The sequence below is a fragment of the Crotalus tigris genome, unplaced genomic scaffold, assembly GCF_016545835.1.
Source record: "Crotalus tigris isolate CLP2741 ecotype Arizona unplaced genomic scaffold, ASM1654583v1 scf7180000017764.6497338, whole genome shotgun sequence".
In the NCBI taxonomy this organism is placed as follows: Eukaryota; Metazoa; Chordata; class Lepidosauria; order Squamata; family Viperidae; genus Crotalus; species Crotalus tigris.
The window spans coordinates 251,711-264,538 of record NW_024096619.1 but is presented as its reverse complement, the minus strand read 5'-3'; the positions used below and the strand labels follow the sequence as shown (position 1 = coordinate 264,538).

Genomic DNA, 12,828 nt, shown 5'->3' with positions numbered 1-12,828 from the left:
ATATGCCATTTCCTCCCAAAATGGATGAACTGTTTCATATCTGGAATTTGTAGAATGTGTTCTACACATTTATTACACTGTACAACATCTTTCCATAGATCTTACTAAAAATTAAACACAAGGAGGCTGATTTAAGGCATTTACAAGCTCAGTGCCAAGGAATTCAAACCCGATACAAATATTCACAAAATGAACTAGAGATTCTTAAGAAAAAACGTCTGGCTAATTTCTACAAGGTAGAATCAGGCTTTCATATTTTCTCACTTGTCTAACTATTGCCAAATAATGTATTTTAAATCTCTGTTATAATGAAAAAAAAATGTTACTTTTTTTTTCTTTTTCTTTTTGAAAATCTATGTAGTATGTTCTATGTCAGTGATGGCGAACCTTTTAGAGACCGAGTGCCCAAACTGCAACCCAAAACCCACTGATTTATTGCAAAGTGCCAGGGCTGCATCAGCATTGTGGTGCCCTCAGGGGGGGGGCATGGGCCACTGGGTTGGCATGGCTGCAGTGGTCACGGCAGACTGGGTGAGTGTGGCCGGGCCAGTCCCTCACCATCTCCGGGGCATCCTGGGGGGGCTAATGCCGCTTGATTGCTCACTTCCTGCCCTGTCGCTTCCAAACGCCACGTGCTCGCAGTTCTGGCGAACTCTGCTGGGCCAACGGTGTGCGTGCCCACAGAGAGGGCTCTGAATGCCGCCTCTGGCACCCGTGCCATAGGTTTGCCACCACTGTTCTATGTATTGTATTACTTAGTTAAGTTACAGATTTCTGTTTTAAGTTTTGTAGTATTTTTTATGATATATTTCTTTAATACTGTTGTGGTGAACTGAAAAAACCTCATATTGGGATAATCTTATAAAGTGTTACAGTAAAAGTTAAGTTTACTTTGAACTGAATGTGACTTCTGATAGTTACATAAACTCCGCCATATTTGCCATTTCCTCTTCCTGAATGCTTTTTCAACTATTCAGTTGAAAAATCCTTGAGTTTGCAGGATGTCTCCTATTAAAATGCTAAACAGGTCTGACCCTGTTTAACTTTTTGAAGTCATTTGTTGACTAGCTCTTGCTACTTACCTAGACAAATGAAATTTGACCACTATAGTAACCAAGAGTGTCCATTAAAGAAGAATGTTCAAAATTAGAGATTCACCCCAACCCTAACAAGAACTCTGACTAGGGCATGTTTGTGAAGTAGGATAAAGTGGATATGTGTCCCCCTTCTTCCCATAACAGTTCTTTGCAAGACCTGTCCTAAGATCTGCTGTCTGCCTGCTATCCCAGCCACTCCACCTCTGTATTCATTGATCTGCCAGTATATTCCTGTTCAGCAACTTTTGTTAAGTTCAACATCCACTAAACCAAGTTTGTTAAATCATGACTTTATTAATCAATCAAAGCAGTTAGAATACTCATCCATTAAATAAACCTTTTTTTTCATTTTTATTTCTATTTAGGAAAAATCTATGCTGGAAAGTGAACTGGTCAATATACAGTCACAATATACCATGCTGAATGAAGGAGTTTTACAAAGAACTGAAAAAACGAATGAGCTCAAAAAAAAAATTAATGAGGTATAGATTTTCCATTATAGCAGCACTTGGAATTGTGGCTAGCTAGCTTATAGCACTGACTTAGGGTCTTTTTGTTCTACCTAACAGGTGATATTTTCAAATAAAGAATATTTTTAACTCTAAGATGCCATTTTTATGGAATGTGACCCTGAATGTGATCCTGTGCATTCCCTTGAAAAGCCTTGGCTGAAATTTTACAATGTATACCTAAGCTTAAGTCATGTTTTTGAAATTAGAAACTAACAATTTTTGGATTCCTAAGTGAAATATTTAAATATTATACAGTAAATAAGGAGTGGAATCCACATAGTATCCAATAATTTTTGTCTTCAAAAGAATATTAAAAATAAATGTTTTCTGTCAGTATAAAACTGATATGGAATGGAATATTATTACTCCCTGGATGAAAACATTGAAAGTAGTAAATGCTGAATGCAGCTGAAGGGATATAAAACCACAAAATAGAGTTTAAAATGCAGACAAACTTTTAAAATATTTTTTCTGTCCTTTGCGAATTTGTTGGAAACAGAATGAATCTCATTAAGTTTCATAACATTTTCCCAATCATTTCAGCAATGGTAAGTGGTATTATAAAAGCTTAATAAATTGAAATTAATGTTTGTATAATATTGGAAATGTGAGGAAGAGGAAATGCCACAGAAACCCAGCCCACAACTCTTGCATTTGAGATAGTGAAGTACCACAGTGATTTTGTCAGCTTAAGGAAGAAAACATGTAATAGCAAAATTATTCCCTGTCCTCTAATAATTTCTACCTAGAACAATTTTCTTATGCTGGTAAAATTCGCGTAACAAACGACAGATTTTAAAATTCCTGTGTCTATTCCATATTACTTTATAAGATAAAAGAAGCATTCTTGTATATATTCTTGAATATATTTAATTCTTGTACTTTGGATGGTGGGTGGTTATATAATAGGTGGAAGACAATGTTTTTCATGAATTCTGTGAAGAAATTGGTGTGGAGAACATTCGTGTATATGAAAAAGAACATATACAAAAGCAAGAAGAAGTTGACAGGAAGAGGTAAATATTCAGAATTGAAAAAGAATACTCATTCAGTAATTTCTTGGTTAAGTGCAGTCTTTAATATGTTTCATATCTAGATAGAGGAAGTTCCTGCAAAGATAAAATGTTTGGGTGAACAGAAAATGATTTTTTAATAAAATGAGGTACAGTAGGTGAAAGGAGAAATAGAGCTTTGGGAAAGAAGTAAAACAATAAATCCCCTTTAAGTTTGGATAGAACCATAGTTCAACTGTCTGGAAAAGTATGCCATAAATGCATTTTTTATCTATGTAAAATATCCAGTATAGCATAGTCTGTAGCATTTAAATATTTTATTATAAATTTTAGGAAAAAATATTCATGAATTTCCTGATAACCCTGTTGTAGATTTCTTGTGTGAGAAACAAGAATCCCTATCCTCACTAGTTGACAAAATAAATTGAGTTTTTGCATTGTCTTCTATTTTGCAAAACTGTGTTTGGCTAGATCTGAATTTGAAAACCAGAAGACAAGACTGAATACACAACTTGAGTTTATTAATAGTCTTATAGAAAAGATGGTGAAGAAAAATCGTGTGCTAAAGGAGGACATTCACAAAGAAGAAGCTGAAATAATTCAACTGAAAAAGGCAACTAATAGTTTTATAATAATTTGAAATATATGCAAGTCAGTTAAAAATATAACAGTACTTCTTACTATAAATTATTAATGATTATAGAAACACCTGTGGGACTTTATTCTACTGTAAATTAATAGTTTAGAATCAGGGAAGTAAAAATGTAAATCTACTTTCTCCATAATTTTATCTTAATCGGAAATCTATATATGATTCTGCTGATTTATTTATACAAATTTAATGAAATCTGTTCATTCTGTACTGATTATTTTGCATTACTTATAAATAGGAGAGTATATAAGTTTTGCAGATTATGTTAGCCGCATCCAGCAAGTCCAAATAGCAAGGTGGTTGGAGTCTAACAATATCTGGAAGGCTTGAGGTTCCTTGTCCCCCGTCTTTAGATTAGTACTAACGTATAAGTGTGATTTATGAATAAATTGTTTATAGATGTAGATGATGTAGTGATAATTAAAATGAAATACAGATATTCTTTATTGAAACTGTTGTGTAAAATTTCATGTAAATATATGCATGTTTGAGAAGTTAATAATCACGGCAAAGTCACTAATTTTGATATTACCATTAATCTGTATTTAGCATTCTTCATTAGATAATCTGGTGAAGAACCTGTTTAACAACTGGGCATTTCTATATTTAAAAAATGACATTTTTTTTCTATATAGGATGAAGAAAACTTTTTACAAATGGTAAATGAAGTCATGGAAGAATTACAGCAGCTTAGGAAAAAGCAGAATATTAGTAAAAGCGATGTTGCAAAAGCACAGAATGAAGTTGAAGAATCAAGGAAGGCATTATTAACTTTAAATAGGTAACTGATTCTTGTTGAAAAGATCATTAATTTCACCTGAAATGGTCTTGTCAGGCCTGAGTTACAAACCTCTCACATTACCTTGAACTTTAATTCAACTATAATGGATCCTCTTTCAAAGGATTGGGACTAGCACTCAGTTCTTGCCTTCATATTTTGCATTTTCTCTTCAGATGAAAGTCTAATGCCTTGAAAAATGCTGTAAAATTTACCTGGCCACTAATTCAGCTTTATTTTTTTTCAATGATGCAAATTTTAGCGATTAAGGTATTTGGAGGGAGAAGATTCAGACCTGTGGTAACTCCATCTTATCTGCTCTAATGTGAAATCAGCTTGCTCCCATATCATTTGGCCATTTACAACCTGCAATATTTTTATTTATAAAACAAATACAGTTTATTTATTTTAAACTTATTTTATTTTTATTTAATATTTATTTATAAATAAGAATGCCTTTTGAACAATATTAATGATTGCGTGACAGGCAGTGAACTCTGTATCTTGACATTGTTCATCTTAGAGTTATCCTCATTCTCAACAAGATGAAATTCTTTCCACTTTTCTCCCTAACTAATGCCTAATGTTCGTGGTGGAATTTGATCCTTTAATTATGTGGTATAGCATAGACCTTACTTTGCACTACATTCATTTTTTTTTTCAATAAGCAGCCAAAGCTCTATTTTAAGGCCTCTCAGATGAGCCTTTTTGAATCTCAGCTATCTGTACTATACATATCTGTAAACCTTATTTTGCACAGCAAAGCAAATTCCCAGGACCCCCATGCCTTAGCAGTAATTCTTCAAATCACAACTAAATTAATAGAATCCTGGAATAATCTCCTCCAGAGCAAGGAGTTAACCATTAAGAGTTAAATACTTAAAAGCCATTTTGTCTTTGTGTATCTTTTGTGTCAGATCAATCTCATTCTAAGTATTGCTACTTTCTGAAAATTATATGTATGTATGTATGTATGTATGCATACATACATACAATGGCATTACAATTGTATGTACATAACAGTGTGCATAGACATGCATGCATATATATATATATATATATATATATATATATATATATATATGCATGTCAATGCACACTGTTATGCAACATGCCATTGTAATACTTGAAGGGAACATCTCCAGATTTCTTTAACGAGCTATTCTGCACTGGGTGCCTGGACCCTTAAAATATTGCCTTATAAAGCTCTTTAGATAAAATAATGAAAATTTTGTTGGATTACAATGTTTAGCAGATGAACAAAGCTATATTTCTGTGTCTTTAAGAAATAGGATTCACTTTGATTAAAAAAAAAAAACAATATCTGTCTATGTCAGACATGTCAAACACAAGGCCCGGGAGCTGGATGCAACCCGCGAAGTGGTTTCATGTGGCCCACAAAGCCATCCTAGTAACAGTGAGGAAACGGCCCCTGCTGCCTTGGCCCAGGCCAGCCGGGAGCCAATGTAGAATTTTGTGGTGGCCCTCTATGCTGAAACGCATTCAGTCTTAGCTCCACAAGGCCATCTAGGAACAGCGAGGAACCAGCCCCTGCTGCATCGGTCCCGCCCCCTGGGTTTATGCTGGGGAGGTGTTACCCTTTGTGAGGAATGAAGAAATGGACCATGCCTTGGCACTTGCCCAGTCCCACCCCCTTCTGCCAGAGACCCTCAGATCTGTCCCACTCTTGCCAAGGTCCCCACAGGCACCCTTCACGCAAACAATGTAGAGCTGGCCATGCCCACCCAGTAGGCCACACCCACTCCACCCACATCCACCCAGTAGGCCGCACCTACCCTGGCCACACCCATCCGGCCCCCCAAGAGCAACCGCAGTGCTGATGCGGCCCTCAATAAAATTGAGTTTGACACTCCTGTCTTAGAGTAATTGAATGTTACATGGAAAACTTTTGTCATAATTGATTTCAAGTTTCAGAAATACCAATGACACATTTTATTTGCTTTTCTCTTTTGCTGGCAGAGAGTTAGCAACATTACAAAAGGAAGCAGGGGCTATTGAGACCTCTCTGGAACAGAAGAAATTAGAAAAGCATAATAGGCTTCTTGATTGTAAGCTGCAAGATCTAGGAATAAACCTTCTTTTGGGATCTCTGGATGACATTAGTGAAATTGAGGTACAGTAGCCTCCTCTGTGGCGGAATCTTAAGGAAATTTTAGATGTTGGGAATCTGTTCATAATTGTGTAAGCCAATACAGCTGCATCAAACTAGATTTTTTTCAAGAGCTAAAAAGTGAATATTGATATTGTAAATATAAGAATTAAAGATACCAGAACTGAAGATGCTTCTTGGTTGAAAAACAAAACGTCTTCAAGGAAAAATGAAGTCCAGTTGCCTTTTGAAAAAGCACCTTTGGGGTGAGAATTAAAGATTGCTCATTCTGCATGATTTTTTTCTGTTCAGGTTTTAAAAAAATACATAATGAAAACATTTTAATCCCTCAAATGTTGGTTGGGTTTGGAGAAGTGAAATAGTTTGCTCTTTTCTTTATTTTAACTCTTACATATGAATACTAACTTAGCTATTTGTTACAGCTGGAACCTGATACTGAAAGCACAGAAGTCACTGCAGACATCTATGAAAGAGAGGAGGCGCTTCAGATAGACTATAGCAGTATTAGAAAACAGTTAAAGGTAATATAATGTATATCAGTGTTTCTCAACCTTGACAATTTTAAGGCATGTGGACTTCAACTCCCAGAATTCCACAGCCAGCAATGCTGGCTGTGGAATTCTGGGAGTTGAAGTCCACATGCCTTAAAATGGTCAAGGTTGAGAAACACTGATGTATATTCTTTCCATATCGGATATTGCTTATTACTCTAAGCAATTTACAACTGTATGATTTGCTTAATGACCATGTGATTTGGACTTAGGACTACATGATTTGCTTAATCACTGCAACAAACAGTTGTAAAATCAGTTCCGGTCATATAGGATGTCATGATTTATTTCTGAAATTCTAGTCCCAATTGCAAACATAGATTGAGTACTATTACCTGTAGTGTATAAAAAACATTTTCTGTTCAACTGAATACAAGGGTAAAAATGTGCAGCATGTTGCTGCAGTTTCCTACATGGCCCATAATGTCTAAAAAAAAAAATCATTTCATCGACTGAAATGATGTGGGAAGTGGTATTTCAGTCAATTTTTATTTAGGACTTCATAAAGAAATCTTGAAAGTGCCTTTCAGCCAATAAGTTTAAGTGCTCTTGTAGGTTACACTACTTCAGTTTTTTAAAGCAAGTACTTTAACTCACAATCATACAGTTTCATATCTGGTTTGATTCAGATTCTAAAAGTTGAATCTTTTACTTTACCTACCGGTAATTAAAATAGGGTAGTTTCAGCATCATGCCTATACAAATTATTACCAAGAAGTTTTATTTCTCCAGTGTACAATGAGTATAATAGAAGTGTTTGCAAAGTGTGGTCCTAAAAGAAAAAAATCAAGATGGCCATCATAATAATAAATTGAATCTCAGCCTGGTTTTTAGTGTATCGCACATAAAAAAGTAGGCAGAATTTTGATTGCACCACTGTAGAAATCCCCGGGATATAATGGGTAAACAAATAATACAAGGTATGACTTTCAAAAGGCATATTTCAAAAGTCATGCTATACTTGTATTCTTTTCTATTTTTAAAATTCTACATTATTTTATCATATTAATTAATGCTGTAGCTACCCATAGATCTACTCCACTTACTCTTGAGACTTCCAATCAGTCCTTAATGGTTGAGAAATATTTCTTGGTTGTTATCATCACTAATCATTTCATTTTACAATTAGGAATTGCAGTCTGACAAAGAGATTGAGACTCACTTAGAACAACTTCAGCAAGAAGTGGCACGTGAAGAAAATGTTTTGTTAAAAACAACAGCACCAAATCTCAAAGCACTGGAGAAGCTTCATATTATTACAGGCAGATTTCAAGAATCTGTCAATGGTAATTAATGCTAAACACTTCCTCATTAATTATTTGCAGGAATGGAGGCAATTTTCTTTTCCAGCACTTCACTTTGTTTATCTCTAATTTCGACTTTTGCCAGTGAATCAGATTTGGGCTCCAGTTCAGTTTAACTTTGTACGTATATGCAGGTTTATAAATATAAATCAGCATATTGTACACTACACCTAAACCCTTGTACATTTGAAGACTTCAGATGCTTCAAAAAGATCAAGAGGACCAGCACAGTAAACTAGTGCTGGCATGTGCAGTAGGACACAAATGTGTATGCTGTTTTGTTATTTCCAACTGTGTGCATAGCTGTATTGTAATACTGCTAAAAAAAAGAGAGAGAATAGTTACCGTAAATAATATATTCTTTTCAGAGTGATGATTATTTTGAAGCAAGGACAAAAAAAAAAAAACAGGACCAAATGTTGCCACATGAGGCTTATTTTTTAATTCTTTCCCTCCATTAAAATAATATTGCCTATAAATTGAAATAAAATGTATGTTTAAATTTTAGAGTACCCTGTGACACACATATTTCTGATAATAGTTATTTTTGTGTTTGCTGCTAATAATATAGGTAATATATTTAATAATATCAATGTTTAACTGCTGCATTTTGTTCCATTTAATCTTCCATAGTGTTTGAAGTCCATAGGAAGGAAGCCAGATTATGTAGGCAAGAATTTGAAAAAGTGAAAAAAAAGAGATACGAGAGGTTCAGCCAGTGTTTTGAGCATGTGTCAGTCGCTATTGATCAGATCTACAAGAAACTTAGTAGAAACAGCAGTGCTCAGGTTAATATTTCATTAATATTGATTAATTAAAACTTGAAATTTGACAACCGATACATCATACATCACTATTAAGAACCTAACATTACTTTATGTATGCTGTTTCCATGCTGGGCCGTAAATGTGAAAGTTGCTAAAGTGAGACATAAACAATAAAATGTAATTACAGATTGAAACACCCAATACAGGTTAAACAGTTACATAAAACAGTCTTAAAACTTTAAAACTTCCCTAAGAGGTCTTTTAATATCTGGAAAAAATAAATAAGAAGAGGTCTCATGCCCCCCCCCCCAAAAAAAGACTAGGTAAGCTTGAAGATGGAAGGCGTTGCACCACAGAGGGGTGTTACCCAAAAAGGATTTTCCTCTTGGTAGGAGCACTTTGAAGGGCCACATCTGGGCGTAGTAAGGTATGGAGTGATGTATTTGGGAGGAGGCAAACATAATTAATCAGTAACATGATTATTCCAGAAAGTAGTTTTAAAAATACATGCAGGTGTTGCGATCTTTAAGTAAGCATATTGTCTAGTGCAGATTGAATCCCTTTTCATCATCATCTCACTTAAGCTTCAGGTCTCTTGCCATTCTAACACCAAACAGCTTTTGTGAATTTATATGGAGAAATAAAATTAGATATCCTCAGAATTCCGGTGGCACCAAATTCCAAACACCAAACTTCAGATATCTCCGGGTGGAATTGTCTGTGTATTAAATAGCCTAGAGAACACAATATATCCCCTGAGGAACTCAAGACAATAATGACACTGTGAAGTAGCAGCCCAATTACCTTTGGAAACAACTCTCTGCTGCCCCTAGCAAAGAATGGGATCGTCATAAAACTGAGCTTAATGTCCTCTACTTATGAACTGAATGAGAAAATGTTGTGTCTTGTAGGCCTTTCTTAGTCCGGAGAATCCTGAAGAACCTTACTTGGGAGGTATCGGCTATAACTGTGTAGCTCCTGGGAAACGATTTATGCCAATGGACAACCTCTCAGGTGGAGAAAAGTCTGTTGCAGCTCTGGCTCTTGTGTTTGCAATGCACAGGTAACAAGCTGGGTCTTGCTACTGTTTTTGGAAAAGGAAGGTAATGCGAGAGGTATTTTTTCTACTAAATTGCTCAGATCGATCCTGTCTTCTCAGAGCTTCAAACTCTGTAGAAGGCAGTGATGCTCACTCCAAGGATTTCTAACAGAATGAGGCATTTCTTTGGGAGCGTATTTTATTTCACTGGCAGAAATGAGCAACTTTTCATAAACTTAAGACAAAATAAAATCTCCCCTCCCCCCCCCCATAATTCAGATTTCTTTTCTGGAGTGGCTGGGTAACAAACAAGATCCTTTTATGAGGGTGAAATTTATGCCATATACCTTTCAAATTAAACTTTTGTGTATAACCCTAGATTAGCTTCTGAATTTGATTATATTTTTAGGAGGAATGTTTCTATTGATATTTGGATACATCAGTAGATGATGTCATTACTTAGAATTAAAGTTCATATGCTAATCTATACTATTTTGCAAAATATCTATGAAATAATCAGGGTTGTTTTTAATCTCATAAAAATCATCAATAAATAAGTCAAATATCCTCAGAATAATATGTCCACAGGATCAGTATATTTTTGATGTTGAATATATTCTTGATCAATATTCTGCCCTCTTAATCTCTTTCCTAACTAACAATATAACTCCAGCTGCATTAATACTATTACCAATGATATGTGAAGTACCTGATTAATTTCAAATGATTTCCTCATTTCTGAGATAAGACTCTTGTAAAAATATAAAATATAAAATCAGCTTTTTATCTATTTATTAAATATCTTTCTATTATTTAAAATATCTTTAAGGATATTTCATATACCCTTAACATTTGAATACAGTATTTATTTGTTTGTTTTTTATAGAATTTATTTGCTGCCCATCTATTAGCAAAAGATTCCAGGTGGCTTCTAGCACTGAAACATTAACATCATAACAAATAAAGGTCTTTAAAAGAATAAAAATAGAAATTGTAATATCAGAGATCTGGAAAGATCTGGAACTTACCTTTTTTAAATTTCACTGAAGAGATTTCACATGCCTTTCCCAAACCATATCACAAATTGTCGTCCTGATAAATATGACAATAATTGGAGGAGCACTCAGTGTTCAAACTGATTCTAACTTTGTATACATCATTCGTTTCCAAATCCAGTTCAGGTAATAACGACTACCTCTTGAAAACATTTTCCCCCAAACTCAGGCAAAAATAAGTCTTCAATATCTGTTGGTAGACTATATATTTCTAAGTATTTGTGAGTCAGCTCCCCATATACTGTAATCAAGGCTTCATTGTACAAAGTAGATTTTTTACTTGCTTTTGAATTATAAAGGTGGCAGCCTTCGGCCTGCAATTCATGAGAATTGACCTCTCACTAATATTTAATAAATCATTTAATTGTGTTTACTTTGTTCTTTCAGTTTTAGGCCTGCTCCCTTTTTTGTTTTAGATGAAGTTGATGCAGCTCTAGATAACACAAACATTGGAAAAGTAAGTCATCTATTTATCTGCTTACTGTATCTATATCCAACTTTTTATTTATATAACCCGGCAGGGTATATAATGATCTCACCTCCTATTTTGCCTATTACGACAACTCTGTGAGGTGGGTTGGGATGGGAGAGAGGGATTGGTCCACAGTTACCCAGCTTGTTCCATGCCTAAGGCAGGATTAGAACTGTATTCTAGCCTGCCTATCTTCCTTACTCTCTACAAATATTGACAAAGAAACATTGGCAGATAACATTTATTGTGTTATCCAGTGTGGAGTTGTCTGCAGTAAGTTGGCCTTGGCAAGGTGGCCACAGCAAGGTAGCTGTGGTCACAGGGCCACGACGAATTGTCCCATTCCTCTCAGGACTGTCTTCCTCCAGTAACATCTAGCACAGTGGTTCTCAACCTTTTTAATGCTGTGACCCCCAACCAGTCGTAAGTCGAGGACTACCCAACCGGTTGTAAGTCGAGGACTACCCAACTGGTCGTAAGTCAAGGACTTTCCCTGCCCGGGAGCGCCGCGCACATGTGGTGCCGCCCCCTGCACCGGCCGAGGTGTAGCTGGCAAGCGGCAGAGACGGCACAGGCCGACCACCGGCTGGGCCACCAGCTGGCCCATCCCAAGGGAGGTAAAGCACCCGCCGGGCCCCACGCACACCAGCAACCCTCCCTGCACCCACCAGCCTCCTACCCCTGGCCCTCTTTTACTTACATTTTTAGTAGTTGCTCAGCAGGGAGGGGTGGAAGCTTCCAGACAGCTCACCTTCGCTGCAGACAGCTTGCAGCACTGTTTGCAGAATGGGATTTTTGGCGGACTCAGCAGGGCAGAGACAGCCTGGATAATTCCTATTGGCTTTTGAAAGCCAATAGAATTAGACTCTATTCAAGAGAGTCTATTCTATTGGCTTTCAAAAGCCAATAGAATAAAAGGGAGTAGTACAGCTAAGGAAAAGGGGGAAAAAATGGCGGACTGCGTTGTTTGGCGACCCCCGTGAAATGGTCGTTCGACCCCAAATGGGGTCCCGACCCACAGGTTGAGAACCACTGATCTAGCACATGGACCCTGAATGGCCCCCATCTTTAAAGGCTTGGAAGCATGCCTTCTCAATTCTCCTCCCGTCGGTGGAGGAATTAGTTTATTTTGGATAGAGCTCCCAATATAATGTTATTCTGTGTAATCTTGTTTTCAAATTTATTTATTTTTTTAATGTCAATTATTTATTGGGAGTTATACAGCACTCAAGAGTTACCTTATAAAGAAATAAGTTTTAATAACTCAGAAATAACAGTTATTTTTTTATCATAGTGCATTCTTCCTCTTTTTTCTAAATGTAACAACTTAAATCACAAATATAGTAAATAAAGTTTAAATATATAGTCTATTTTTACATAGTACTTTTTCAGCCAATATACTTATATACTGTACCTTATATAAGTGTATTGGCTGAAAAAGCACTATGTAAAAATAG

The 12,828-nt window shown here is 35.9% G+C and overlaps 1 protein-coding gene and 1 long non-coding RNA gene across 8 annotated transcripts in view; one reads left to right on the top strand and one right to left on the bottom strand.

The window, feature by feature from the left end:
- The window catches only part of SMC1B (structural maintenance of chromosomes 1B), a 30,755-nt gene that overhangs the window by 16,519 nt on the left and 1,408 nt on the right, over window positions 1-12,828 (top strand). For 5 of the 7 annotated variants that reach the window (XM_039341405.1, XM_039341404.1, XM_039341403.1 and 2 more), the window contains 11 exons: window positions 99-236; window positions 1,463-1,579; window positions 2,519-2,625; window positions 3,094-3,235; window positions 3,910-4,055; window positions 6,033-6,186; window positions 6,606-6,704; window positions 7,864-8,020; window positions 8,672-8,826; window positions 9,717-9,868; window positions 11,287-11,356. In XM_039341405.1, the coding sequence (XP_039197339.1) occupies window positions 99-236; window positions 1,463-1,579; window positions 2,519-2,625; window positions 3,094-3,235; window positions 3,910-4,055; window positions 6,033-6,186; window positions 6,606-6,704; window positions 7,864-8,020; window positions 8,672-8,826; window positions 9,717-9,868; window positions 11,287-11,356 (1,437 nt within the window). Of the gene's footprint in view, window positions 1-98; window positions 237-1,462; window positions 1,580-2,518; window positions 2,626-3,093; window positions 3,236-3,909; window positions 4,056-6,032; window positions 6,187-6,605; window positions 6,705-7,863; window positions 8,021-8,671; window positions 8,827-9,716; window positions 9,869-11,286; window positions 11,357-12,828 lie in introns of those variants that run through there. The other 2 variants (XM_039341406.1, XM_039341408.1) reach the window with 2 other exon arrangements.
- Window positions 9,791-12,113, bottom strand: LOC120307112. The gene is made up of 3 exons (XR_005556448.1): window positions 12,072-12,113; window positions 10,873-10,936; window positions 9,791-9,889 (listed from the first exon to the last, which is right to left on the bottom strand). It is a non-coding gene; the product is annotated as an uncharacterized LOC120307112 (long non-coding RNA).